Below are 25,470 nucleotides of genomic sequence, written 5' to 3' on the forward strand. Positions count from 1 at the left end.
CGCGCACTGCGCCCAGCCCGCCACAGGAGTCGCTGGAGCGCGATGAGACAAGGATATCCCTACCGGCCAAACCCTCCCTAACCCGGACGARGCTAGCCCAATTGTGCGTCGCCCCACGGACCTCCCGGTCGCGGCCGGCTGCGACAGAGCCTGGGCGCGAACCCAGAGACTCTGGTGGCGCAGCTAGCACTGCGATGCAGTGCCCTAGACCACTGCGCCACCCGGGAGGCCGTAGCTAGGTTTTTTAACCCATAGATTTTGTTGTAATGTTTGTCACTCAAATATCAAATGAATACACATTAGACATGGCAAAATGTATATAATTGCAAGACAATGAGCTTTAAAACTGTAAAATGTTCTCTGCACCGCATGACAAAATGTGTAGAATTGCAGGAAATAAGCTTTAAACCTGCTAAATGTTCTCTCCACCAAGAAGAGGGATGTGAACAGTTTCTGTCATGAACAGTGCTTGTGCCATAGAAATACATGTGGTGTGTGCATGGGGGGTGCGGGATGTTCCCTAATGCTGGAAGGGGGGCCTGAGTGAAAAAGTTTGGGAACCCCTGATAAGACTTTATTACCCCCTTGGGGAAATGTGGTTTGCGGCTTTGTGCATACATAAAAACACATAATCAAAGGACATACAGACAAATACAGGAAGAAAAAGTGAAATTCATGAGTGATCGATGATCATCATTATCAGGTTCCTTCAGTTCTGCAAAAAAACAAAGGTATAGTGGTTAGAGATACTACATGACCAAAAGTATATGTGGACACCTGCTCGTCGAACATCTCATTCCAAAATCATGGGCATTAATATGGAGTTGGTCCCCCCTTTGCTGCTATAACAGCCTCCACTCTTCTGGGAAGGATTTTCACTAGATGTTGGAACATTGCTGCGGGGACTTGCTTCCATTCAGCCACTAGCATTAGTGAGATCGGGCACTGATGTTAGSTGTTTAGGCCTGGCTCGTAGTCAGTGTTCTAATTCATCCCAAAGGTGTTCGATGGGGATGAGGTCATGGCTCTATGCAGGCCAGTCAAGTTCTTCCACACCGATCTCGACAAACGATTTCTGTATGGACCTTGCTTTGTGCACGGGGGCATTGTCATGCTGAAACAACTTTTGTTGCCACAAAGTTGGAAGCACAGAATCGTCTAGAATGTCATTGTATGCTGTATCGTTAAGATTTCCCTTCACTGGAACTAAGGGGCAGTTAACCGGGGAAGCTCTAGCAGGGCAGAAATTTGACAAACTGACTTGTTGGAAAGGTGGCATACTATGACGGTGTCACGTTGAAAGACAATCAATCAAATGTATTTATAAAGCCCTTTTTACATCTGCTGATGTCACAAAGTGCTATACAGAAACCCAACCTAAAACCCCAAACAGCAAGCAATGCAGATGTAGAAGCACGGTGGCTAGGAAAAACTCCCTAGAAAGGCAGGAACATAGGAAGAAACCTAGAGAGGAACCAGGCTCTGAGGGGTGGCCAGTCCTCTTCTGGCTGTGCCAGGTGGAGACTAACGGTACATGGCCAAGATGTTCAAATGTTCATAGATGACCAGCAGGGTCAAATAATAATAATCACAGTGGTTGTAGAGGGTGCAACAGGTCAGCACCTCAGGAGTAAATGTTAGTTGGCTTTTTATAGCTGATCATTCAGAGTTAGAGACAGCAGGTGCGGTACAGAGAGTCGAAAACAGCAGGTCCGGGACAAGGTAGCTGTAGCCATTCTACTGCCAATGTTTGTCTTTGGAGATTGCATGGCTGTGTGCTCAATTTTATACACCTGTCAGCAACGGGTGTGACTGAAATAGCCGAATCCACTAATTTGAAGGGGTGTCCACATACTTTTGGTAATGTAGTGTATTTTTGAACCGGGCAATAATGTCAGCTTTGTATGAACTGAAGTCCTTCACAAGCACTGATCCTGAATTCCAAATCGACCCACTAGCCCTTCCCCCCTAGATACCCCTGTAGATCTGGCTAGGAACACACATTTTCACATTCTATCTCAKCCACTCATTATTTGGGCGTGCAGTTCTATCAGAAGATGAAGTGGGAGGTGGCAGGCCAGTGTTTGTGGTCTGGAGGTACGTTCAACAAGCTGGAGAACATCGCCCACCCAGCTCAGCCGGCCACCCCTGTCCCGGGCTGCAGGATCAGCAGAGCACTGGAGCCTCAGACCGTGAAGGATGASGTCTGGAGAACTTATGCAAAACACAATCATAAAAGCACATAAAATGTACATAATTATAACACACACACATAACACACTCAATCATAAGACAGACTGTCTGACACTCAAACACACACTTGTTGTAGATGAAGAGATTAACGTGTGTGTGTGTCAGTTCATCACCAGCAGGGTGAACTGGGTGGTACAGAGCTCGGTGGTGGACTACCCCCACTCTTATGCTGGTGGCCGTACGCTGCCTGATGGAGGAGCATGACATTGACGGATGCTTCTGTATTAGTATTCATAATGAGGTGCGCTACCTGGTCCGCAGTGACCAGGTATACTTAACATAAAATATAAACTCAACATGGAACAATTTCAACTATTTTACTGAGTTAGTTCATATAAGGATTGACATCGGTCAATTGAAATAAATGAATTAGGCCCTAATCTATGGACTTCGCATGACTGGGAAGGGGCACAGCCCCACCCACTGGGGAGCCAGGCCCAGCCAATCAGAATGAGTTTTTCCTCACAAAAGTGCTTTATTACAGAAATACTCAGTTTCATCAGCTGTCCYGGTGGATGGTCTCAGACGATCCCTAAGGTGAAGAAGCTGGATGTGGGGGTCCCCGATTGGCGTGGTTACATGTGATCGGCGAATTCTTTAAAATTACATAGGAGGCACCTTGTGATAAAGAAATTAATGTTAAATTCCCTGGCAACAGCTCTCTGGTGGACATTCCTGCAGGCAACATGGCAATTGCACGCTCCCTGTAAACTTGAGACATCTGTGGCATTGTTGTGACAAAACTGCACATTTTAGAGTGGCCTGTTATTGTCCCCAGCATATAGTGCACCTTTGTAATGATCATGCTGTTTAATCAGCTTCTTGATATGCCACACCTGTAAGGAGGATGGATTATCTTGGCAAAAGAGAAATGCTCACCAACAGATGTAAACAAATTTATGCACAAAATCTGAGAGAAATAAGCTTTGTGCACATGGAACATTTATTTCAGTTCATGAAACATGGGACCTACATGTTGCGTTTCTTTTAATTCAGTATATAAAGTTGTTTGTTGCTTTTACAAACCATGTTACCTCAAACTGTATACAGCAGCTTTGGCTGTTCAAAACACTAGAAAAAAACACTGATACCAGATGGAAGTAGTGTTGACTGGCAGTGAACACACAAATGGGCAACAAAAAAAGATTGTAAAGTAACAAACATGTTTTACATAGTGGCATTTTTACTGTAAATTAATAAATACAGCAGAAATGCTCTTGCATGCTCTCAATCTGCTTTTAACAAATGATCATAATGCAAAACATCGTTTTTTATCTCTCTGTACAGTATGTATACCTAGAATAACAACACATTGACTCTTCACAGGTGAGGCCCTGGACATATACCAAATCAGACATCCCCAAAGGCTCTCTGGGAAAAGGGAAATAACAGGGTGAACCGAGCAGTCCTCTATGATGTAGCTAGTGCAGCCAGAGGCTTCATGGGATAGATACACAGGTCCTCCAGAGCTGCCCCAACCCAYGCACTGAGTCATCAAACCAATGACGCCAATAGGAACTACTGGTTCTATGCAGGTTCATGATGAGGCACTAAATAGAAGTGCCAATAAGAAACACAAATGTTTGTTTTCTGTTGCAAAACATTTTGCTACGGTGTGGCCTAATGAGCACAACCCAACTCAGCAGATCATCAGAATGCATCCGGATGAATGGGGGCAACTCCAGACTGGTTAAGAGAGGAGTGTACTGAGAGGTTTAGAAGGGCCAGGGTATTATTGATTTCCATTACTGCTTCTTCCTCTTCTTCTTGGGCTCCTGGCTCTGCTCTGGCTCCTGGGAGGCTATGGTCTAAAGGGAGAGGAGAGACAAACCAGAACTTACACATGTATCCTCCTCAAAACGCACTTGGATATGTGGTGTCAGACACTGACGAAATGAATGACTTCAGCTCAGACTATTGGGTCTGGGAAAGACACAAAAACGATCCATGGAGTTCAAACTTTTGAATGTGGGCGATAGCAGTAGATGTGAGGAATGCGGGAGTATGGACAGGACTAATTAAGCATTAGTGAATTTGGTGTGACAAGTCATGATGGAGCTGAGTGAATAGGAGACAATCAAAGTTTTAGACCGCCGTCATCTATACAGTATGTGTCAGTGGTATGGTTYATGCTCACTTGCTGACTGTTGTCGTGCTCCTGCAGCGCTGCCTCCAGAGTGGCTGCGTTGATGCGGAAATCTCTGGACGTGCTCAGTTTCATGTACTGCATCAGGTTCACCTACACAACAATAACACCCAGACACCTGTTTCTCACTGTAGTTACAATAATGCAGTGCTTTGGTTAGTTCTGGAGATTGGTCTGTTACTGAGAAGTGCCCATACGCCTCTATATCTTCTATTGTGTCCTCCATTCCAGATCTGGATTTGTCTGGTTACAAGCAGCTATACTCATCAATTCAATGTGAGACAATCTCCAATCCCAAACCACTCCCTTACATACCTTTGATTTCTTGGAGAGGGTGATGAGGTATTTCTCGTACTGTTCTATACTGTAGATCAGGTTGGGAATGGCCTTGGTCTCACGTAGGAGTTTGGCCTTGAGAATGGGAGAACAGCACACATAGCTTTAGTTAGACAAAGGCTCMGAAGATCAGTTGAAGTGGTTGTAAATAAAAGGTCTAACATAAATTCTTACTGATGCTGTAGCTGTGGCCTCCCCCTCCTTTTTCTTCTTCTTTTTATCATCTGCACTTCCACCGGCCAGCTCACCACTCTGCAGGAAAACACACATCTCAAAGGTCATAACAACAAAGGCCTCCTAGCTAGAGGACAGTGTCAACAAGAAAGGTTTTATTAGCATTTGCACTGGGTGAAAGTCTATCCCTTGCTGAAAAAAACAGGTGCAGACACTTAGTAAATCTGGCCCATACTGTCAAATGTCGAGGACAGAAGCAAACGATGCCACCTGCTGGCAGACAATGGCTGATGGGGAGGCTAGATTACATCAACAGGAGGCTATACCTGCACGTAGGTGATGAAGGAGTAGCACTGTGGAGTCAGGTGAGAGCCGGACAGCTTGACCTGGAAWTACAGGGGTATTAGGGATTTTAGTGGACACACGCACACCTGGGGCTCATATGACAGGTAAAACAGTAAATGTACATTGGGACAATGCTGCAGACTCACCAGCTTCTCCACGCGTGCTGGGAGCAGGCCCTGTTGGCCTGAGCACAGTTGGATATACTGCAAAGGAAAAGATAAGTGGGTAATTAATTTTAGAGGGAAAATAGTAGGTAGGTATAGTGAAGTCAGACTTACATATTTGACCAGATTGGTGAGGATGGTGTATGTACGGCTCAGCTCTCCCAGCAGTGTGTTGGTGCAGACTCCAGATGGCAGGGCGGTCTGGACCAGCTCGTTCAGGGCCGTCAGGAGAGTCCCCAGCTGCAGCGTCAGCGCCTTCTCCACTGGGTCCTGCTGGCCTGCAGCCTGGGTGGCATCACCTGGAAACACACACATGAAGATGAAGGACAAAGATGGTGCATGTGTGTGTGTGTGCAGACAGAACAGGGATGGACAGAAAGACAGACTAGGGCAACTACCACATTCACACACAGGTTACACATATCCTCTCCCCTGCTACTCATCCTTCCCAGTTGAGGACTAGTCATGCTGTGTGTGTACCGTACCAGAGCTGAGCCTGTCAGGGACCAACTGGCCTTTCTTCTTGGTGATCAGCCAGTCCACCTCATCCAATACTTTCCCCACCTGAGACAGCACCAGGAGCTGAAAGAAGAGAAATAGGACATTAAAGGTTAAGTAAGAATTTTGTCCATTAATGTACCGAAATGTCTATTATACAGTGGATTCGGAAAGTATTCAGATCCCTTCACCTTTTCCACATTGTTACGTTACAGCTTAAAATGGCTCAAATACAATTTTCTTCATCAATCTACACACAATACCCCATAATGACAAAGRAAATACTTTTTTAATATTTTTTTTATAGATTTCAGAAAATGTATTAATAAAAAACYGATACCTTATTTACATAAGTATTCAGACCCTTTGCTTTGAGACTCGAAATTGAGCTCAGATGCATCCTGTTTCCATTGATCATCCTTGAGAGATGTTTCTACAACTTGATTGGAGTTCACCTTTGTTAAAGTCAACTGATTGGACATGATTTGGAAAGGCACACACTTGTCTTTATAAGGTCCCACAGTTGTCAGAGCAAAAAGCAAACATGAGGTCAAAGGAATTGTCCGTAGAGCTCCGAGACAGGATTGTGCTGAGGCACAGATCTGGGGAAGGGTATCAAAAAATGTCTGCAGCATTGAAGGTCCCCAAGAAAACAGTGACCTCCATCATTCTTAAATGGAAGAAGTTTGAAACCACCAAGACTCTATCTAGCGCTGGCTGCCCGGCCAAACTGAGAAATTGGGGGAGAAGGGCCTTGGTCAGGGGGGTGACCAAGAACCCAAAGTTGCTTCAACAAAGTACTGAGGAAAGGGTCTGAATACTTACGTAAATGTGATATTGCCGTTTATGTTTAATACATTTGCACAAATTTCTAAAAACCTGTTTTTTGCGTTGTCGTTATGGGGTATTGTGGGTAGATTGATGTGGAAAAAYACGATTTAATCAATTTTAGAATAAGGCTGTAACGTAACAAAATGTGGAAAAAGTCAAGTGGTCTGAATACTTTCTGAATGCACTGTATATAAATAGTTACAGATTAGTGAAGGCCATCATGTAGTTATTTTGTTAAATACTTTCCCCTATTAACTGAAATCGAACTTTTTCAAATCCATTTTAGCTGTCGCGCTAGGTGTTTGGTCCGAACAGATTCACAAATCATGGGAATTTGTCACGCAATGCAGACCCTCCGAGGGCCCTGTTCCCTCCGTGGCTAAAGCCAGTGTAAGAAACGTGCCAAGGTAAGTCTTGTAGATCTTGAAGGATGGGATAGGTATAATCTGTCTAAAATCCTGCCGAGTATTCCAAAAGCTAAATGGACAATGGACATAACTGTGGAGTTAACACAAAGAATTTACTTTTAGATCTACACGTGCCTAGGGGTAAGAGTCAATTAGGCAGGAAGGGTGAGACACAATAACACTTTGCATTTAAAAGGCAGGTAGGTAAGCGCCACTCACTGTTGTCGGCGCAGCGGTCTTCATGTTGACGATGGCAAAGTGAGACTGCTTCTCCACTTCCAAATCCTGTTATTGTATAATTAAACCACAACAGTATGGCTACAGTAAAACYGGGTTGGGGTCAATTCCACTTCAATTCAGGAAGAAATTGAATTTCAGTTTAATTCCTGAATTAACGGAATTGAAATTGACCCCGACCCTGTAGTAAGGCTAAAACAGCGTTGACATTTTTTCTCTGATCATAATGATTTATTGTTTTGGGTCAAATACTATGACCATCTGAAGGCTGTTGTCAGTGAGATTGCCTGGTGATACAGTGCGGTCTGTAGCAGTCGGTACCTGGTCGATGTCTCCCAGCTGACTGTGTATGTCTTGACAAAGCTCCCACAACAGACTGACGGGACTCTTGTAGAGCACGTGCAGACTGAAGAGCAGGGAGAGCAGGCCTTTACTGAACGCTACGTCCTCTGAAGGGAGGGAGGAAAAGAAAGCCGGAGAGAGGGAGTGAGTGAGCGAGCGAAAGATTGAGGGAGGGAGTAAGAGAAAAAAGAGGGAGGGAGTGAATGAGGAAAAGAAAGGAAAAAGAGACATAACCACTACCCGTTCTATTAAATGCAGAACTCCTAGCAGCATTAATGCCAAACTGATTCTTAGGAACAAAAGCTCTTGTGTATGTTGTGACAGAATTCAAATTGTGTCAGTTCAGACCTGTTCAATCTGCAGTGTTTTAAAATCAATTAATWGAATTTTTATCAAAATTGCAATATTGATGTGCAATATCTCATGCCATGAGAGTAACATTCTAACTTAATAAGGGTCCCCTAGGAAACTCTGACCAACACTTTCGTTCCTACAACGTCTACTGTACCTGGCCTTTTCATTAGTTGTAATGCCAAACAACACCAACCATAGAATCGGAATACATATTTTATTTCTATGGTTCCAACAATTCACCAAAGGGTTTTAAATCTAAATCACAATAGTTGGTAAAAATAAATAAAAGCAATTTGATTATTTGCCCATATCATGCAGCCTTGGGCCTAGGGTTCAAAACGGCAACACTTTACCTTGACTGTTGCCATTTACTCACCAAAGCTGGTCTCCTTGCAGATTTTCACTGTCCAGGTGATCATTTGAACAAACTGGGAGAGAGAGAGGGGAGAGTGAGCAGGAGGCCTAGCCCACTCATCCGAGTCCTCACTGGCTCTATGAAGTGCACTTGGGAGGGTGCCTACCTGCTGGGAGGAGGGTTCTAGCTGGCGTGAGAGCACACTCAGGATGTTTACCAGGAGCTGAGCCTCCTTGCTGTTGAAGTCCTCCTCCCCTCCACTCAGCTGGGTAAACAGTGACCTCTGTGGATGTACAGGGCAACAGTGTTAATTTTGGCACTTTTCTTTTAGATTTAGCCTCGTCTTAATCGTTTTTGTAAATACCTTTTCATTTTAGTCACATCACATTTTGTATTGCCTCTGTATTGTCTCTGTATTGTAATCACTGACTTCCATGTGCACAAACATACAGTACCAGTCAAAAGTTTGGACACCTACTCATTCAAGGTTTTTTCTTTATTTGTACTATTTTCTACATTGTAGAATAATAGTGAAGACATCAAAACTATGAAATAACACATGAAATCATGTAGTAACCAAAAAAAGTGTTAAATCAAGATATATTTTATATTTAACATTCTTAAAAGTAGCAACTCTTTGCCTTGATGACAGCTTTGCACAATCTTGGCATTCTCTCAATCAGCTTCACCTGGAATGCTTTTCCAAAAGTCTTGAAGGAGATCCTACATATGCTGAGCACTTGTTGGCTGCTTTTCCTTCACTGCGGTCCAACTCATCCCAAACCATCTCAATTGGGTTGAGGTTGATTGATTGTGGAGGCCAGCTCATCTGATGCAACACTCCATCACTCTCCTTCTTGGTCAAATTGACCTTACACAGCGTGGTGTTGGTTCATTGTCCTGTTGAAAAACAAATGATAGTGCAAACCAGATTGGATGGCGTATCGCTGCAGAATGCTATGGCAGCCATGCTGGTTAAGTGTGCCTTGAAATCTAAATAAATCAGTGTCACCAGCCAAACACCCCATCACACTACCTTCTCTAAGCTTCATTGTGGGAACCACATGCGGAGATCATCCGTTCACCTACTCTGCGTTTCACAAAGACACGGGGGTTGTAACCAAAAATCTCAAATTTGGACTCATCAGAACAAAGGACAGATTTCCACCGGTCTAATGTCCATTGCTCGTGTTTCTTGGCCCAAGGAAGTCTCTTCTTCTTATTGGTGTCCTTTAGTAGTGGTTTCTTTGCAGCAGTTCGACCATGAAGGCCTGAATTATACAGTGTCCTCTGAATAGTTAATGTTGAGATTACTTGAACTCTGTGAAGCATTTATTTGGGCTGCAATTTCTGAGGCTGGTAACTCTAATGGTGGTCCTCATGGCGATCCTCATGAGAGTCAGTTTCATCATAGTGCTTGATGGTTTTTGTGACTGCACTTGAAGAAACTTTGACTAACCTTCTTGTCTTAAAGTAATGGACTGTCGTTTATCTTTTCTTATTTGAGCTGTTCTTGCCATAATATGGACTTGGCCTTTTACCAAATAGGGCTATCTTCTGTATACCACCCCTACCTTGTCACAACACAACTGATTGGCTCCACAAATTAACTTTTAACAAGGCACACCTGTTAATTTAAACGCATTCCAGGTGACTACCTCATGAAGCTGGTTGACAGAATGCCAAGAGTTTGCAAAGCTGTCATCAAGGCAAAAGGTGGCTAATTTGTAGCTACTTTTTTGGTTACTACATTATTCCATATGTGTAATTTCATAGTTTTGATGTATTCACTATTATCCTACAATGTAGAAAATAGTACAAATAAAGAAAAACCCTGGAATGAATAAGTGTGTCCAAACCTTTGACTGGTACTGTACATACCTTTGTCCTACCAACATATTTGTARGCATTACATCATATTCTCTTCCCAACATCAGAAATATTACAAAAATATATAGGAACATATAATAGTTATCTGGCCATGTAAATGTATAATTCAGCCTACATAGATATTGCACATTACATACAAAACAAACCGTCACACACAAATGCAGAGAGACAGAAGCAAAATCACCAGATGGTGCCGCAAAGTATTGTCAAAGTAGTATGAGTTGCACCTCCGTCAGTCGGTCGTGTCATTGCCATTGTAATCAATGTTCCACAGACACATTGATGTCCAGAAGTAGAATGGGAGCTAATGACTGTTTCGCCCAGTGATGTAGTCGAGTCACTAAACCGAGTACGAATCGAGTCCCAAATCCCCTGTGCTCAAGTCAGAGTCCAAGTCCGAGTTCTTTCTGTGCCACGTTCTCGAACTTTGCAGATAGAAATTCCATGAATAGAGCAAACTTTATTCCTTATTCAACATGTCTGAGGCATGTTTGTTCTACATAGCATACTTCCATCTGAACGTTCCAAAACGTTGGATCCTGCTGAATGCACCCTAGGTTGTTAGCTATAGCTAGCTAATGGAGTAACATGACTGAACAAGGTGTAGCCTAACAAATGGCCAACGGTCTGGGTAAAAGAGGGAGACTTGGCTACGTAACCTGGCTATGGAATGCAGTGGGGAAAGTGGGAGGGTTGAGTGAGACTACAAATGCAAAGACAGCCTACTTTTCTAAACTCAAGGGAGAGAAAAACATAGCTAGACTGTTGTTTACTATTAAACTCAATACTGCTATTGTTTTTAATTTCATAAAGCAGCTTGTTTCTTAACCAGGCAAAGGGTAGTGGCTGGTGGTGACTGGTTAGCTACGGGGAAGCAAGACAGTCGCCCGCGCGATATGTATAATCAGATCTGGAGCGAAGCCTGTCTGCCCACACTCATTGCTTGCTCTCACCAGCTGATGTTGGCTGTGTGTGCGCATCCTTCCCATTGCTGAAAAGAACTTCGCTGATCCTGGAATTCCTGACAGGCCGCCCCCAGGTGGTAAGGGAAGGTAACAAGACATCCGCCACGCTGATCCTCAACACGGGGGACCCTCAGGGGTGTGTGCTCAGTCCCCTCCTGTTCTCCCTGTTCACTCAGGACTGCGTGGCCAAGCACGACTCCAACACCATCATTAAGTTTGCTGATGACAATAGTGGTAGGCCTGATCACTGACAACGACGAGACAGCCTATAGGGAGGAGGTCAGAGACCTGTCAGGAATTCTTCTGAGACCTGTGGTGCAAGGACAACAACCTCTCCCTCAACATGATCTAGACAAAGGAGATGATTGTGGACTACATGAAAAGGAGGACCGAGCACGCCCCCATTCACAGAGAGCTTCAAGTTCCTTGGCGTCCACATCACCAACAAACTAACATGGTCCAAGCACACCAAGACAGTCGTGAAGAGGGCACGACAAAACCTATTCCCCCTCAGGAGACTGAAAAGATTTGGCATGGGTCCTAAAAGGTTCTACAGCTGCACCATCGAGAGCATCCTGACGAGTTAAATCACTGCCTGGAATGGCAATAGCTCGGCCTCCGACCGCAAGGCACTACAGAGGGTAGTTAGTTTGGTCCAGTACATCACTGGGGCCAAGCTTCCTGCCATCCAGGACCTCTATACCAGGAGGTGTCAGAGGAAGGCCCTAAAAATTGTCAAAGACTCCAGCCACCCTAGTCATAGACTGTTCTCTCCGCTACCCCACGGCAAGCAGTATCGAAGCACCAAGTCTAGTTCCAAGAGATTCCTAAACAGCTTCTACCCCCAAGCCATAAGACTCCTGAACATCTAATCAAATGGCTACCCAGACTATTTGCATTGCCCCCCCAAATAACATTTTATTTGATTTTGATTTGAACAGAATGATCTAGAATCTATCCAAGGTCACATCCTGTATACTTTAACACTTCAGTCACACCTGGAACTGGCGAATGTAGAAAGCAGTCTTCTCCGTGACACTGGCATTCCCTGGCCCGTGATCACTCCCTTCCTCCACAGAGACATCTGAAAGGAAACCACCACATTATATGTTTTTACAAACGGTTACGGACAAGACATCTGTTATTCACAAAATCATATCTACAGGAACCGACTTTAACGAGGAAGCCATTCACAAGAACTTATTTAATTAATTCAATTGACGAGTGTGAATGAACAGTTCTGTTTGGTAGTTGAAAGTGTGTGGAGTCAAGACTTGGGCCTTAAGCAAACTCCCTGTTCTGAAAGCATTGTGAATGAGAGCTGTCTGCCGATTTTAGTATTGTGGTCTCAAAGTTGCTTCATTGTGTCTGTTCTGAATGTATGATCATGTGTTTTTAAACTGGAGACATCTTGGCCAGCTCTCCCTTATAAAATATATTCTGTATCTCAATGGGATATCCACTGTGGTTTTGCATTGATATCAATAGATTATTTGAAAGATACTTTAAAGTTTCAACTATCTCATTTCAGGATTTGCGCTTTACAGAAGACCCCTTGGTGTGACGCCTTGAGAATGAGAGCAGTTTGTGTGTGTCGCACCGATGGCAGAAAGGAGCTGGGCCACCCTGGCTGGGTAGCGCTGCTGCCCGGTGCTGAAGATCCTCAGCAAGCCCTCCAGACACAGCAGGGACACACTGCAACGCTTCTCCTTCTTCCCAGCATCCTCCACTGCACACGGGATGTTGGTGTACCGCCACATCAAGACACTGGGGGAGGAGGGGGATAAACCAGTTGAGGTCACAGAGAATATGACCAGTTGAGGTCATAGAGAATCTAACCAAGCGATGTCATAGAGAATCTTACTAGGTGGTGTCACAGAGAATATAACCTGCTGATCTCTTAGATAAAATCGGACCTAGTGATGTCACAGAGGTGGTGGAAGGTCTTGTCTGTGTTCTGTCCGTCGGGGCCGTCAGTGTGTCCAGTTTCCTCCAACTGTGTAATCTTTTGCAGAGCCACGCTCACAGCGTAACGCAGGAAGTCCCCACTAGAGCGCAGCACCAACAGAGCCTCCTCTCTGCTCTGAGCGCTGTCTCTGGAAGAACACACACACTTTCAGGTGCAAGACAGGTCACAAAACACACAGGTACTGTATGACTTTGAACTAAAATGTGGCACTTGTATATGCAGCCTTGACAGGAAATACATTCCCCCAAACACACACTCACACCTGAAGAGTGCAGTGAGCAGTGTTGACACAAAGCCCATAGACAGCAGGCTTCGAGGGCTCTTGCTGCTCTTGCCCTTTCCAGACTTCTCCTTCAGGATCTCAGACAGCTTGTTATAGCGACTAAACAGCTCCAGGAGTTCCTCGAAAAGACTCTTACTGCAACACACAGTGTCATAGTAAAAGACAAATTCACTCACCGTCTCACAATGTAGCATATTATCCATCCCAGTCCTACACATCCTCAAGAGTTTTGTTGCTTGTCACATTGAAATAAATAAAAATCCTATTCAGCACGTTTCCCACTCTTTTACTTCACCGGGACAGAGCATCCTGAAAAAACTATCCTAATTTCTAAACATTGATTTAAGCATCTGAGCACACAAGTTCATTATTCAAAACACTGATACAGTAGCTTCTCCCACAGATCCAGTGAACCAGTCTTCTTCAGGTTACCTGTAGTTGGCCTTGGTGAAGTTGTATTCGATGAGCACCTCGTACACTCCCATCACCAGCACGGCGTAGATGCTGTTCTTCACCCCCACACTGGACAGGGAGAACTCAGCCGACTTATCCTAGAGGGGGGGTTGCACAGATATTACATCACTTCAGTCACAGTGTACTGTTGATGTAATCTCTGCCACTTGACAAGCCGTCTTTGTAAATACAAATGTTTCTTAATTGACTTACCTGTATGGATAAAGGTTAAATAAGGAAGCATTATACATCATCCCTCGTGTACACGTACAATTCAAAACACTATGTGCAAGTTTCAAGTTGATAGAGCAAAGAGAAGTTAAGTTATTCCGGTTTAATTGAGGACACAAATATGTTTTTTTATAAAGGAAAATGTGGTCCTTATGACGAGAACCAACGCTATACCAAGTTTTGTGGTTGTACGTCAAACGGGGCGAAAAGGCTGAGCCTTAAACTTAAACCAATTGGTGACGTTTTTGGTGTCTGAGAGTAGCGGTGTTGATATAGCCAAAGTATACTTTTTAACCAATCGGGCATTGAGACATTGCGACAAGCGCGAAAGAAAGAATTCCATCAGAAATAATAGGTTTGCTTGCTTGCAGCGTCGCTGCCAGCACCCCTAATAAAATACAATACTCTACTGCTGTTCATTCTACCAATCAAAAGCATTCCGCTTCTCTCCCCCTGTAAGATTTTCTTAGAGTTGACCTTAACCACAGATTACACTACCACTAACCGCAACCTTAAATATTACTAAAGTACTCCTTATGATAAACTAAACTAACCATAACTACATATTTTAACATTTTTATTTGAGAGGTTGAAAAAAGGCCCCAGAACGGCAGGTAGAATCCCAAAAAAGTACATACTGCGACGCGCGTGGACCAAACAGGACCTGTAATATAATATGCAGATCTCAGGGCTCTACTCGCATACACGCCTAAATATTTTGCTGTGCGACCTGGAAATTAAATTTAGGAGCATCAGTGAGCCTAGAAAAAGTCAGAATTCTAGCTTTATTACCGCAAATATTTTTCATTGTGCTCCTACATTTCTTTGTGTACGCCTACATTTCTCAACTGAGGCGCACACATGGTCCTTGTATATTAGGTCAGCGTAGAGCCCTGGATCTGCTCCTACCTGTATATACAGGTAACTGCCAAATAATGGAAACACTTGAGTAAATGAGGGATACAAAGTATATTTAAGTTGCTTCATAGACTGTTCTATGAAAGTCACTACTCTGATACGCACCAGCTCAAAGTCCTCCAATTCACACTTGATCATCCGGCGCGTGATGCTCTCCAGGATGCTCTGCAGCTCGTCCTGAAATCCCCCTTCCTCTTCATCATCATCATCATCGTCACTTCCGCCTGCGTTGGGCCGGGCTGAACGGCGCATGCCCTGGTACCAGAGCAGGCAGTGGACTGTGCAACTCAACAGATGGGCCTGAGAGGAACAGGAAGCATCAATGTCTTGATGTTCTTGTGGACGTACACCACACACATACAAGCATGCCAGACAAGGGAGAGAAAAGCAGTAGAGTGGACTGTGCTGCTCACTAGTTGGGCCACTTCTGCACACACGCACGCACACATGCACGAGCAAGTGACATAATAGGTAAAAGTTCATACCAGAGGCTCCTGGAGGAAGACTTGGTCTCCTTGAGCACCGATGCATAACTCCAGCTTCACTGGGGGCAGAAGGTCCTGCTCTGGCTCATAGTACCGCCTCACCTAGACAGAACACACGCGTCAAATCACAGTGCAATATACCACATGTAATTACACCTTAAGATATCACACACACCTGCGAGAGCAGGGTCTGCATGATGGAGCTTGCTAGTTGAGAGTTGCGGCGGAGGACATCATGGAAACCCTACAAATAAGGCACACATGACAACCTTGTGTTAGAAGATAATATGTATACTGAAAAATGTAAATGCAACAATTTCAAAGATTTTACTGAGTTACAGTTCATAGAAGGAAATCAGTCAATTAAAATAAATTCATTATGCCCCAATCTATGGATTTGACATGAATTGGCATGGGTGCAGCCACTGGGGAGCCAGGCCCAGCCAATCAGAATAAGTTTTTTCCCATAAAAGGGCTTTATTACAGACATAAATAATGTTTGTATATGGAGATTGCATGGCTGTCGATTTTATACACCTGTCAGCAACGGTGTGGCTGTAATAGCAGAATCCAATCATTTGAAGGGGTGTCCACATACTTTTGTATATATAGTGTATGTACTGTACATTCAGTCTTATAACACTTATCAGCCAAAGCTGACATTGTGTAGCCTCATCCCAAATATTTTTGTGCTGTTTTGTGAACACCTATGGTCACTGTCTTGTAATGGTCATTGGTACAAACAGATCTGGGACCAGGCTAGACGTTGTGGTGTGGGGGTTCCGACCTCGTAGAGCATGAGTCGTACATCGGCCTGCTGGCCCAGACATCGGCGCAGGCTGCTGAGGATCTCCAGGCAGAAGGCCTCGTTGGCAGCAGAGTTGTAGCGGGAGTGAACATCCACCTGGACCTGGGCACAGGACACGTCACAGATTAATGGACCAATAGAAATTCCCTCATAATGGCTTGAATACATGAATGAAAGTGCAGGGGTACACTCAGTGTGTACTCAGTCACTATGAGTGGTGGTACTGATATCAAGACACTAATATCAGACAGACCGAGACACACACCTGGCTGGAGGAGATGGCCTGGCTGGCTTGGCTGGAACCCATGCTACCCAGGACCCGGAAGTTCTTCAGCAGCAGCAGGAAGCCCGTCACCGCAGACTTCCTCCCATCCAACTGGCTGCAGGGGGTCACATGACAGCAAAGATMAATTGAGTATGAGCCCAGGGGCTGTATGAATCAAGTGTCTCAGAGTAGGATTGCTGATTTAGGATCAGTTTGGCCTTTTACATCACAATGAAAATGACAACATGGACTGGAGTGACCTGATCCTAGATTAATACTCCTACTCTGAGACACTTGATACATACGGCTCCATCTCTGATCAGAGCTATGTCTGGTTAGGACAGAGGGAGGGGGAACTTACCTGGAGAACATGGCCTTCCTCAGAACGAGAATCAGAGCATCCTTCATGGACATACTGACCTTCAGCAGAGGCTGGGAACACCAGAGAGAGAGATCACACAAGCAGCCCCTGCACTGGGCCTGGTGTGTGTGTGTGTGTGTGTGTGTGTGTGTGTGTGTGTGTGTGTGTGTGTGTGTGTGTGTGTGTGTGTGTGTGTTACCTGGACAGCCTTGAGTAGCCCTTGCACAGTGGCCAGTGGCAGGTAGGACAGGTGATCAAACGTCTCTGTCACCTTGGATGATGACTCCAGAAGGATCATGGGAGCCGAGACCACAATGTCCGAGAGGAGATCTGATGATGAAGATGAGAAAAAGAAATCAGACAACATCCAGAAACAATCCCTAGTCCCAACCATCTGGACACGTGGAGATCTGAGAGGATTGGAAATGTGTATGCAAAAGGCCTAATGCCAAATAGCAACAAACAAAAAAATACACCTATCCCATTAGAGCGCAAGGAGAACAAGATACCTATATTTACCTATGAAATGAGTGACAGGGGAGGCTGTTTTGGTGACCAATCGGTTCAGGACTTGCTCCAGAATCTCACCCCTGATTGGCTCATGCATCTGTTTAAATAAACCAAAGAAAGTGGTTGAAATATCAGATGAACAGGAGATATCTTACAGGAGAGCTGCTTTAATATTCAGTGTTCCAAAATACATTGCCTGTTACAGCACTCTAATATTATAGCCTGGTTAAAGCAGACTGAATTATGCGCTCACCATTGTTTCACTGAGCTAAATATTCAGTCTGGTTTAACCAGGTTAGTCCTAATAAAATCAGCTCTTTGAAAGGCAACTGGGGATCAGAATCATCCCAAATCAGATATAGTGCTTCAGATGAGAACTAACAGACTGATCATAATCAGTATAATGACATTAGCACATGGCTGTCACTTCAGATCCTGTTCCTTATATAATCTATTCATTAATCACCGTCAGTCTACATTAAATGATCCAGGGGAGGAGGCCATAGTCACCGTACCTTGAAGCCCTCCAAGAGGACCTGTCCCCCCAGCCGACAGGCCTGCTGTATGGGTGTTTTGGCTGTGGCGTTGGCCCCTTCGGTTGCAGTCTTCCCGAACGGCCCTGCCTTGGGGCCAAAGGCGTCCATGAGGATGAAGCCCAGTTGGACCAGCCCCTGGGTCACATGGTCCCAGCCAAACACACTGCAGGGGTCAAAGGTCAGTGATGGTGTCCTTAGTTACCACACTAGCATCCCCCTGAGGTGATGCTGGAGTAAGGATCAGTTCTCCCTTTTAGATCATAATGAATAAGATTATATGGACAGGGAGGACCTGATGCTAGATCAGCACTCCTACTCCAAACTGCTTTCTGAATACGAGCCCTGACCTGTTCTTGACAGTGTCCAGGATCATCTGAGCAAGGCTGCAGCGCTGAGGCAGCAGGTCCTGCAGGAACTTGGAGCCCTGCTGCAGCTGCTCATCCTTGAAGCCCTTAGTGATCGCCCCCTTCAAGAAATCAAACAACTACACCACCAGGGAGGGAGGGGGTAAAGGGTAGAACAGGGAGGGTTATGAGAGAAGGGAGGGTCAGAGGCTCTTTCCCCAATGGTCTTTCCTCGATTCCTTGCGTAGTCTCCTCATTGGAGACGTAGTTTCAAGCTCCTTCCCCTCTAAATCTTCTCCTCCCATGCATTTTGAGAAGCAGGCAAAGAGAAGATGCGAGGAACACAGGAAAGACAAATTGAGAAAGATAATTTTCTTTCTTTTTGTGATTGGAGGTTGTCTGGGTTCCTACCTGCTCCTCGTAGCGTTGAATCCTGGCCACCGAGAGCAGCAGAGCAATGCTGAACGGACAGAGCTCCCCCTGGGACCCCTGCAGAGAACAGAGACCAAACACACAGTCAATACTGTCTAAGCACCACACTGAACATTACTCATCATACATACAGGTGACTGAATTCCTGAATAACAATTTTTAATTTATAGACAATTTAAAGCATCACTCCAAAAGCAGTATGAACAGCACACCAATAAAACACCACTTCTTTATCATTACTGTCAATCTATTTAAGGGGTGGGTGAGAGAGTATGTGAGAGTATATCTGGGACCTTAACACTTTTCAGGAACTCCCTCCCCAGCTCCTGGTCAAGCCGCACTGCAAAAACTATGTGCAGGATGGCTGTGCCCTCCACATGCCTCAGCTGGTCCTGAGGAACGGACTGAACCTCCACGTCCATACTCCTGTGTGTGTGTGTGTGTGTGTGTGTGTGTGTGTGTGTGTGTGTGTGTGTGTGTGTGTGTGTGTGAGAGAAAGAGAGATCGTAGTCTTCTCATCAAGGAAGTTCACACACAGCTTGTCATTGAATTGGACATTGTGGATTATTGGTGTCATAATGCTCACTCACTCTCCATCTTTCTGTTCCTCTTTCTGGCGAAAATCCTGCTCTTTAAAGTAGCTGATGATTCCTTCCAGGACCTGTTTCTTACAGCCCTGGTAGACAACACAAACACAAGAGGTTGTTCATTCACCAAGCTATGTGGAAACATATAGGACATTGTACATACAAACAGACACACACACCTTAGCAGCCAGCAGCAGCAGCTGGTAGACCAAAGGTGGGATCTCCTGCAGGTCTAGTTTGAGGAACATCCTCAGGACCTTCTCGACCAGGAACTGCAGCTCCTCTGGGGCCAAGGGCACATCCCTGGAGAAGATTGTTTAAGGCGGGGAGTTGATGCACTCATTAACTTAGTGCCAATGCACTCATCGACTAACATCAAACATTTCTATTGAAACGAAGTGAAGCCCAATTCTTTCAGGTTTACCTGAACATAGTGGTCAAGTGGATCACACACTGTGGGTCCCATCTGTAAACACAGAACAAATACATCTAAGTTGCATTGACCACAAGCTGTGTGCCATATCAGTGAGCAATCATGGCTCCCTGAAGTACATGCAACTGTTTACATCAAATATCCTAATATGAAATATATCCCTCTTAACAGTGCTCTGATATGAGACTATTATAACAGCACCTTAAATACAAGCCATTATAAGACTGGTGTCAGGATCTGAATGAATTGTTTGTATGGTAACCCTTAGAAGAAGAGTGTCAKTCAATGTCATGAGGGAGCTGACTCAATGTCATTTCCAGTGTAATCCAGGACCTTACCTGCTAGTGATAGGATTATTATTATTKTTTTTTAAATCGAGTTTCATATCGGGATATTACTTTTGGCAATATATCGCAATATTATTTTTGCGCTAGTCAGCTGTACCGGCATAGCTTGCTCTCCATCTTTTTAAATAGTGAGAATTTGCTTCCAACACTTTTAGTTCAATGACTGATCAAAACTTGTGTTCTCAAAGCTCCCTATTGTCCCTCTGCAACAGACGAGTGAGCAATATGTTTGAAACATTTAATTGTAATAAAATAGCAGTATTGAAACGCAATATATATATATATAGACAGAATCATGAGAATCTAAATACACATTGTATCAGTACCTAAGTATCGTGATAATATCGTATCGGGAGTTCCCTGGCAATTCCTAGCCCTGGTCATTTCCATGAAAAAGGACCCATGAGCAGCAACATGTGAAATTCATAGGAGCATATCAAATGATAAGGTATATATCAGGGTTTACCAAACTCGGTCCCCCAAGGGGAGCACGTTTTATTTTTTTCCCTAGCACTACACAGCAGATTCAAATACTCAACCAATCAACAAGCTTTGATCATGTGAATCAGCTGTGTAGTGCTAGGGCAAAAACCAAAACGTGGTTTTGCAATTGAATTGCAATTGAATTGGCTAGAATGGGAAATCATAGTAGTCACAAACCACAGTTGGGTTCACCAGTTTGAACAACACAGTAGAGTACCGTAAAGAAAAGTAGAGTATAGTTCAGTACAGTAAAGTTCAGTATAGTACACTAGAGTTGAGTACACTATAATGTACTGTATTGTACCATACTCTGCTGTACTCTACTGAGCTGTACTTTGATGTCCAAACTTGTGAAGCATAGACATCTATGYTTGGATAAGATTTGGTCTGGTCTGGACCAACCAAATTCAGTCTTCTTTGGGGGCAAAGCTCATTAAAATAATAGCCTGTGTCTAGAATAATATCAGAATATGCAAAGGAGGATATTGCATATTTATACATTTGTGTACCTATTTAGGATACATCACCATGAAGAGAATGACATTCATATCCATAATTATGCATTTCTGTGTATTACAGATTAGAGACCCATGATAAAATTCCGTTAGCGCAAATCCACTTCACTTACTGTAGTTCAATAACCAACTCAAGGTGTCATGTGATAGCTGACACCGCATTCTTTCTGCAGACATTCTGAATCGGAGCAGATATTTAAGTGTTTTTGGAAAACGTGAACACAGAAAAAAACGGAGGGAGATTTTACCACAATTCTGATACCAAACTTTGCATCTGCAGTTCTTCCAGTAAATGAGTTTTTGTAAAAGTTTCTGTGAAATTGTTAAAAGTAGTCCTTGTGCATGGAGTTGTATAGTTTGTTAAACTTTTAAAATCAATGGATTTTATTTGGCACACATTTTAAGTGAAAAATCTGAGTCTATGCATAATTCCGATACCATGGAATCGCCCCATTACCTGCTGGAGCAGAGGCTGTTGATGAGCTGCTTCTTGTACTCTTCCCCACTGAGCTCACCTGTAGATATATCAGGGTAGAAAATAAGGGTATAGAAGACGATTTAGACAATTCTGTATGGTAAGGTTTCTGCATTCATGGTTTTGAGTTTGGTTTGGTACCTTTGCCATAGGATAGAGCCTCAGTGGCAGCCAGGGCAGTGAGGACTGTGGGGAAGAGCTCCAGGGATTTGCCACTGCCCATCTTACCCAACTTAATGGCATCAACGAAAAGAGACGCCAGCTGTGCCAGGGAGGGGCCGGGCAGGTTGTGGGTCTAGGATGAGAACATACAGGGWCAGGGTTATTGGAACAGATGAGTCTAATCATCAATACCAAACGACTTAAGTTTAAACATGAAAGAAATGGCAGAAACAACCCTCCTCCGGTTTGTGAATAAATAAATCTGCCTATGAAACTGCGTAGCCTAATTAATGGCTGTGCGCAAAACAACCTTTGAAATATCACTGTACCTCTAGCATGAGCAGTCCAATGATGTCTGATGCCACCTCTGTCTGGAGATCTCCAGACTCACACAGGGTGATGCAGTGCTGGTACAGGAGCAGCCTGCGACTCGCCCCCTCTGGGGCACTGGGCGGAGAGCCTGAGAGAACACACACACTTTGAGACACCATACTCCAACATTGCAGAAGCATCCAAAGGAAATAGCATGGGACAATGACAAAGGCCTGGGTCATAGTGTCAAGAAATGTTTTGTATATCACACATGGTTACCTTTGAATATGGATTTGACCATGGCTCCAATGTCCTTCCCCTTCAACGCACTGTTTGTTACCACAGTGGTCAGCTAGAGGGAAAACACCCAGAGATTATTCAAGAGTTGGGTAAATAGTTTAGCCTGGTTGTCAAATGAATAATGTGTATTACAAGATACATTATCATAATTGTGTTGTAGGGTGTTGGGAAAATTTGTGTTGACTGGTAACCTGGTCATCAGTCAGGGATGAGAGGTACTGCTGCAGCTCTGGGATGCGCTCTCCATCAGACAACGAAACTATCTTCTCCATTATGTCAGCTCTCATGTTGGACGTCTACAAGGTAAAAGAAGACATACACTTTCTGATATGATTTACAGTGTATTGCACAATGTTCAATTGGGTGTTAAATTATAACAACGTTGGCAAAGTTAGCTAGGTACACCACTGCCAGTTCACTACTAATCATTGGCTTTAAGATAACATTAACAGTTGCCAGTTCACTACTAATCATTGGCTTTAAGATAACATTAACAGTTAACTACCTCACGTTAGGCTCGCTAGCTATCGCGCTTCCAGTCGTGTGATAAAAGTTATTGAACGAACTTTCAGAAGAAATTACAATACCACCACTTTGGTTGAACATACCTTTGCAGGTCCTAATTGTATTTTATCGAGTAAAATGGTTTATTTTTGTATTTTTCGGACAATTTCACCAGTAGCTAGCATGCCAGCTCCTACTAACGTTTCGAATTAGCAGCGAAATGAAATTCCGTTGTCACTAGCTAGTTACCACATTCACAAAGTCAAAATGTATAAAAACAAAAAGTTCCTTTTTGTTTTTAATTTAAGGTTAGGCATAAGGTTATCAGTGTGGTTAGGGTTAAAGTTAAATTTTAAGAAGATACATTTTAGAAATAGTCGGGATTTAGCCATAATGATGACTTTGTGGCTGTAGTAACTAGTGACGACCGAAATTCCCGCCAGCAAACCTTTTCCTGTTGTCAATGTTTGCATGCCAGTGATTGGCTCTCTGTGTGTATGGAACGCCCACATGTGCTGCCTACAAATGTCTATTTCTTTACAATAAAAAAAAGAAAGAAAAGCAGACGAGTTAGCTTCCTAAATTTAGCAACTCGAATTTCCAACGATTAGCTAGATGAACTAATGAAATATGCATATTCCCACGTTGTGTACCAGGTGTTAGCTGGATAATTTATCTGACAGTGTCAAGGTAACGTTAACAGACAGACGAGATATGGAAAAACATTCACTTAAACTGTGGAATGTCTTGTTTGCTAGCAGGTAACATCAGTGCATTAGGCTACATCACGTTAGTACAGTTGGCTAACAACTTAGCTAGATACAATACTTAAAGTAACAGTAGCAAGCTGTGTGTTTTGACAGGTTGTCTAAATAGTTTGTCACATCATCATCAAAATAGTCTGTCAGACCCAATATTTCCATACTTGTGTGATTTCATAGTAGGCTTATTTTTTGTCACACCCAGCTATCTAACGTTGGATACTTTGAAATTACTTAACAAACGTTACTGTGGCTAGCTAGCAAGACGTTTATATTGAATAAACATGCACTTATGTGTGTGTTCTAATGTGCTGAGCAAGCTAAGATGTTAGGTAAAGGTTAGATGCCATTCATTTAATGTTCCATCTATACATCCAATCAGCTCACTGTTTTAAAATGTACATCTTATACTCATCCTCCCTCCTATTTCCATAGCAGACATGGTGGCCCATCGTCAAAAAGTTACCAGATGGGAGCCTTGTCCTGAAAGACAACAGCAACTACAAATGCACCATTGAGAGCATCCGGCTGCATCACCACCTGTAAAGGCAGCTGCACTGTCCCCTGGAAGATCACCAAGGACTTCAGCCATAGCCTGTTCTCGCCGCTTCTGTCTGGCTGACTATAACGGAGCATCCACCACCAGGCCATGAGACAGTGGAAAAGCCCAGCTATCCACCTGCAGAACCTGCTGTTCACCTGCACCTTAAGAGACTATTTCTACTGACTCTGTAGCAGTATTGCTTCCATTCCTCTCCTTGCCCCAACCTGGGCTTGAGTCAGGGACCCTCTGAACAGATCGACAACTTGTCACCCACAAAGCATCGTTGCCTATCACTCCACAAAAGCTGTGATCTCCACACCTGTGCCCAGCTGGGCCTCTGTTCATGATCTCCACACCTGTGCCTGGCTGGGCCTGTCTTTGACCTCCACACCTATGCTCGGTTGTCCCTCAGTTATCCCCATCCTCTGCTCTATTCCAGTTGCTCTCCATTTTCAGTCAATTATATATCATTGTAATTATTTGTGTTCAATTGTTTGTCCCTCTGTGGTGATTATTTAACTGTATATACAGCATCCTTTTTCATTGATGTATTACTCAACAGTATGCCCCCCTTCCTCTTAATTCACTCTGTGCAAAAAAGCCCTTTGCTGAATTCTCTAATTACATTTTGATCAACTAATTTCCGTTTTTGAATGCTCCATTGTATAAACTATTTCATTGTCCTGTTTGTGTGCCTTGTGCACTGATTTCAAACAATTATTGTATATTTGTCATTCTCATGTCTTCCTCCAATTCTGTGTCTACAATTGATGTAAAATCAAAACAACTTATCTAACATTAGGTTTTTAGATGTGAACTTGATATTAAATGTATAGATTAAGCCATTTCTCTCATTTGAGATAAACAAGTTTTAACTCCTGTGGTGTTTTTTGTATGTTTTTATTTACCCTTTATTTAGCAAGTCAGTTAAGAACAAATTCTTATTTAGAATGACGGCCAAACCCGGACGACGCTGGGCCACATTTAGGCAACCCTTCTATAAATTCGAATCCTAAAGAGGGTGAACGGTTTGACAAAAAGAGAACGGTTTTCATAATAAAAATGTATGGATGATGACAGATTTACGGGGTAAAAGGAACGAGGACTGTCGGAAGAAGCCCGATGCTATTCTACTCTCAGATTTTCACACTAAAG

General features: G+C 43.7%; 1 protein-coding gene and 1 pseudogene across 2 annotated transcripts; one reads left to right on the top strand and one right to left on the bottom strand.

Annotated features, from left to right (window-relative positions):
* LOC111960991 (DNA polymerase subunit gamma-1-like) overlaps nt 1–2,838 on the top strand; it is a 25,834-nt pseudogene extending 22,996 nt beyond the window's left edge.
* Nucleotides 2,839–3,177: 339 nt separating this feature from the next.
* On the bottom strand, nt 3,178–23,405 carry fanci (FA complementation group I). Of its 2 annotated transcripts, none has more exons than XM_023985591.2 (38): nt 23,115–23,405; nt 22,698–22,802; nt 22,486–22,558; nt 22,224–22,354; nt 21,874–22,027; nt 21,715–21,772; nt 19,904–19,945; nt 19,659–19,782; nt 19,483–19,568; nt 19,186–19,318; nt 18,872–18,949; nt 18,464–18,600; nt 18,096–18,279; nt 17,590–17,677; nt 17,270–17,400; nt 17,071–17,141; nt 16,710–16,824; nt 16,424–16,546; nt 15,812–15,880; nt 15,637–15,738; nt 15,257–15,451; nt 13,982–14,100; nt 13,529–13,684; nt 13,214–13,393; nt 12,898–13,064; nt 12,296–12,381; nt 8,609–8,725; nt 8,464–8,515; nt 7,713–7,840; nt 7,374–7,439; nt 5,904–6,000; nt 5,533–5,717; nt 5,401–5,457; nt 5,236–5,295; nt 4,910–4,987; nt 4,715–4,810; nt 4,391–4,492; nt 3,178–4,061 (listed from the first exon to the last, which is right to left on the bottom strand). In XM_023985591.2, the coding sequence occupies exons 2-38, from the start codon at nt 22,791–22,793 to the stop codon at nt 3,999–4,001; spliced, it is 3,999 nt and encodes a 1,332-aa protein (XP_023841359.1). In that variant the 5' UTR covers nt 22,794–22,802; nt 23,115–23,405; the 3' UTR covers nt 3,178–3,998. The 2 variants fall into 2 exon arrangements, with proteins under 2 accessions (XP_023841359.1, XP_023841360.1); XM_023985592.2 differs by lacking the exon at nt 23,115–23,405 and adding an exon at nt 23,012–23,106.
* Between the last annotated feature and the right edge of the window lie 2,065 nt (nt 23,406–25,470).

Source organism: Salvelinus sp. IW2-2015, linkage group LG4q.1:29, assembly GCF_002910315.2.
Source record: "Salvelinus sp. IW2-2015 linkage group LG4q.1:29, ASM291031v2, whole genome shotgun sequence".
Lineage (NCBI taxonomy): Eukaryota > Metazoa > Chordata > Actinopteri > Salmoniformes > Salmonidae > Salvelinus > Salvelinus sp. IW2-2015.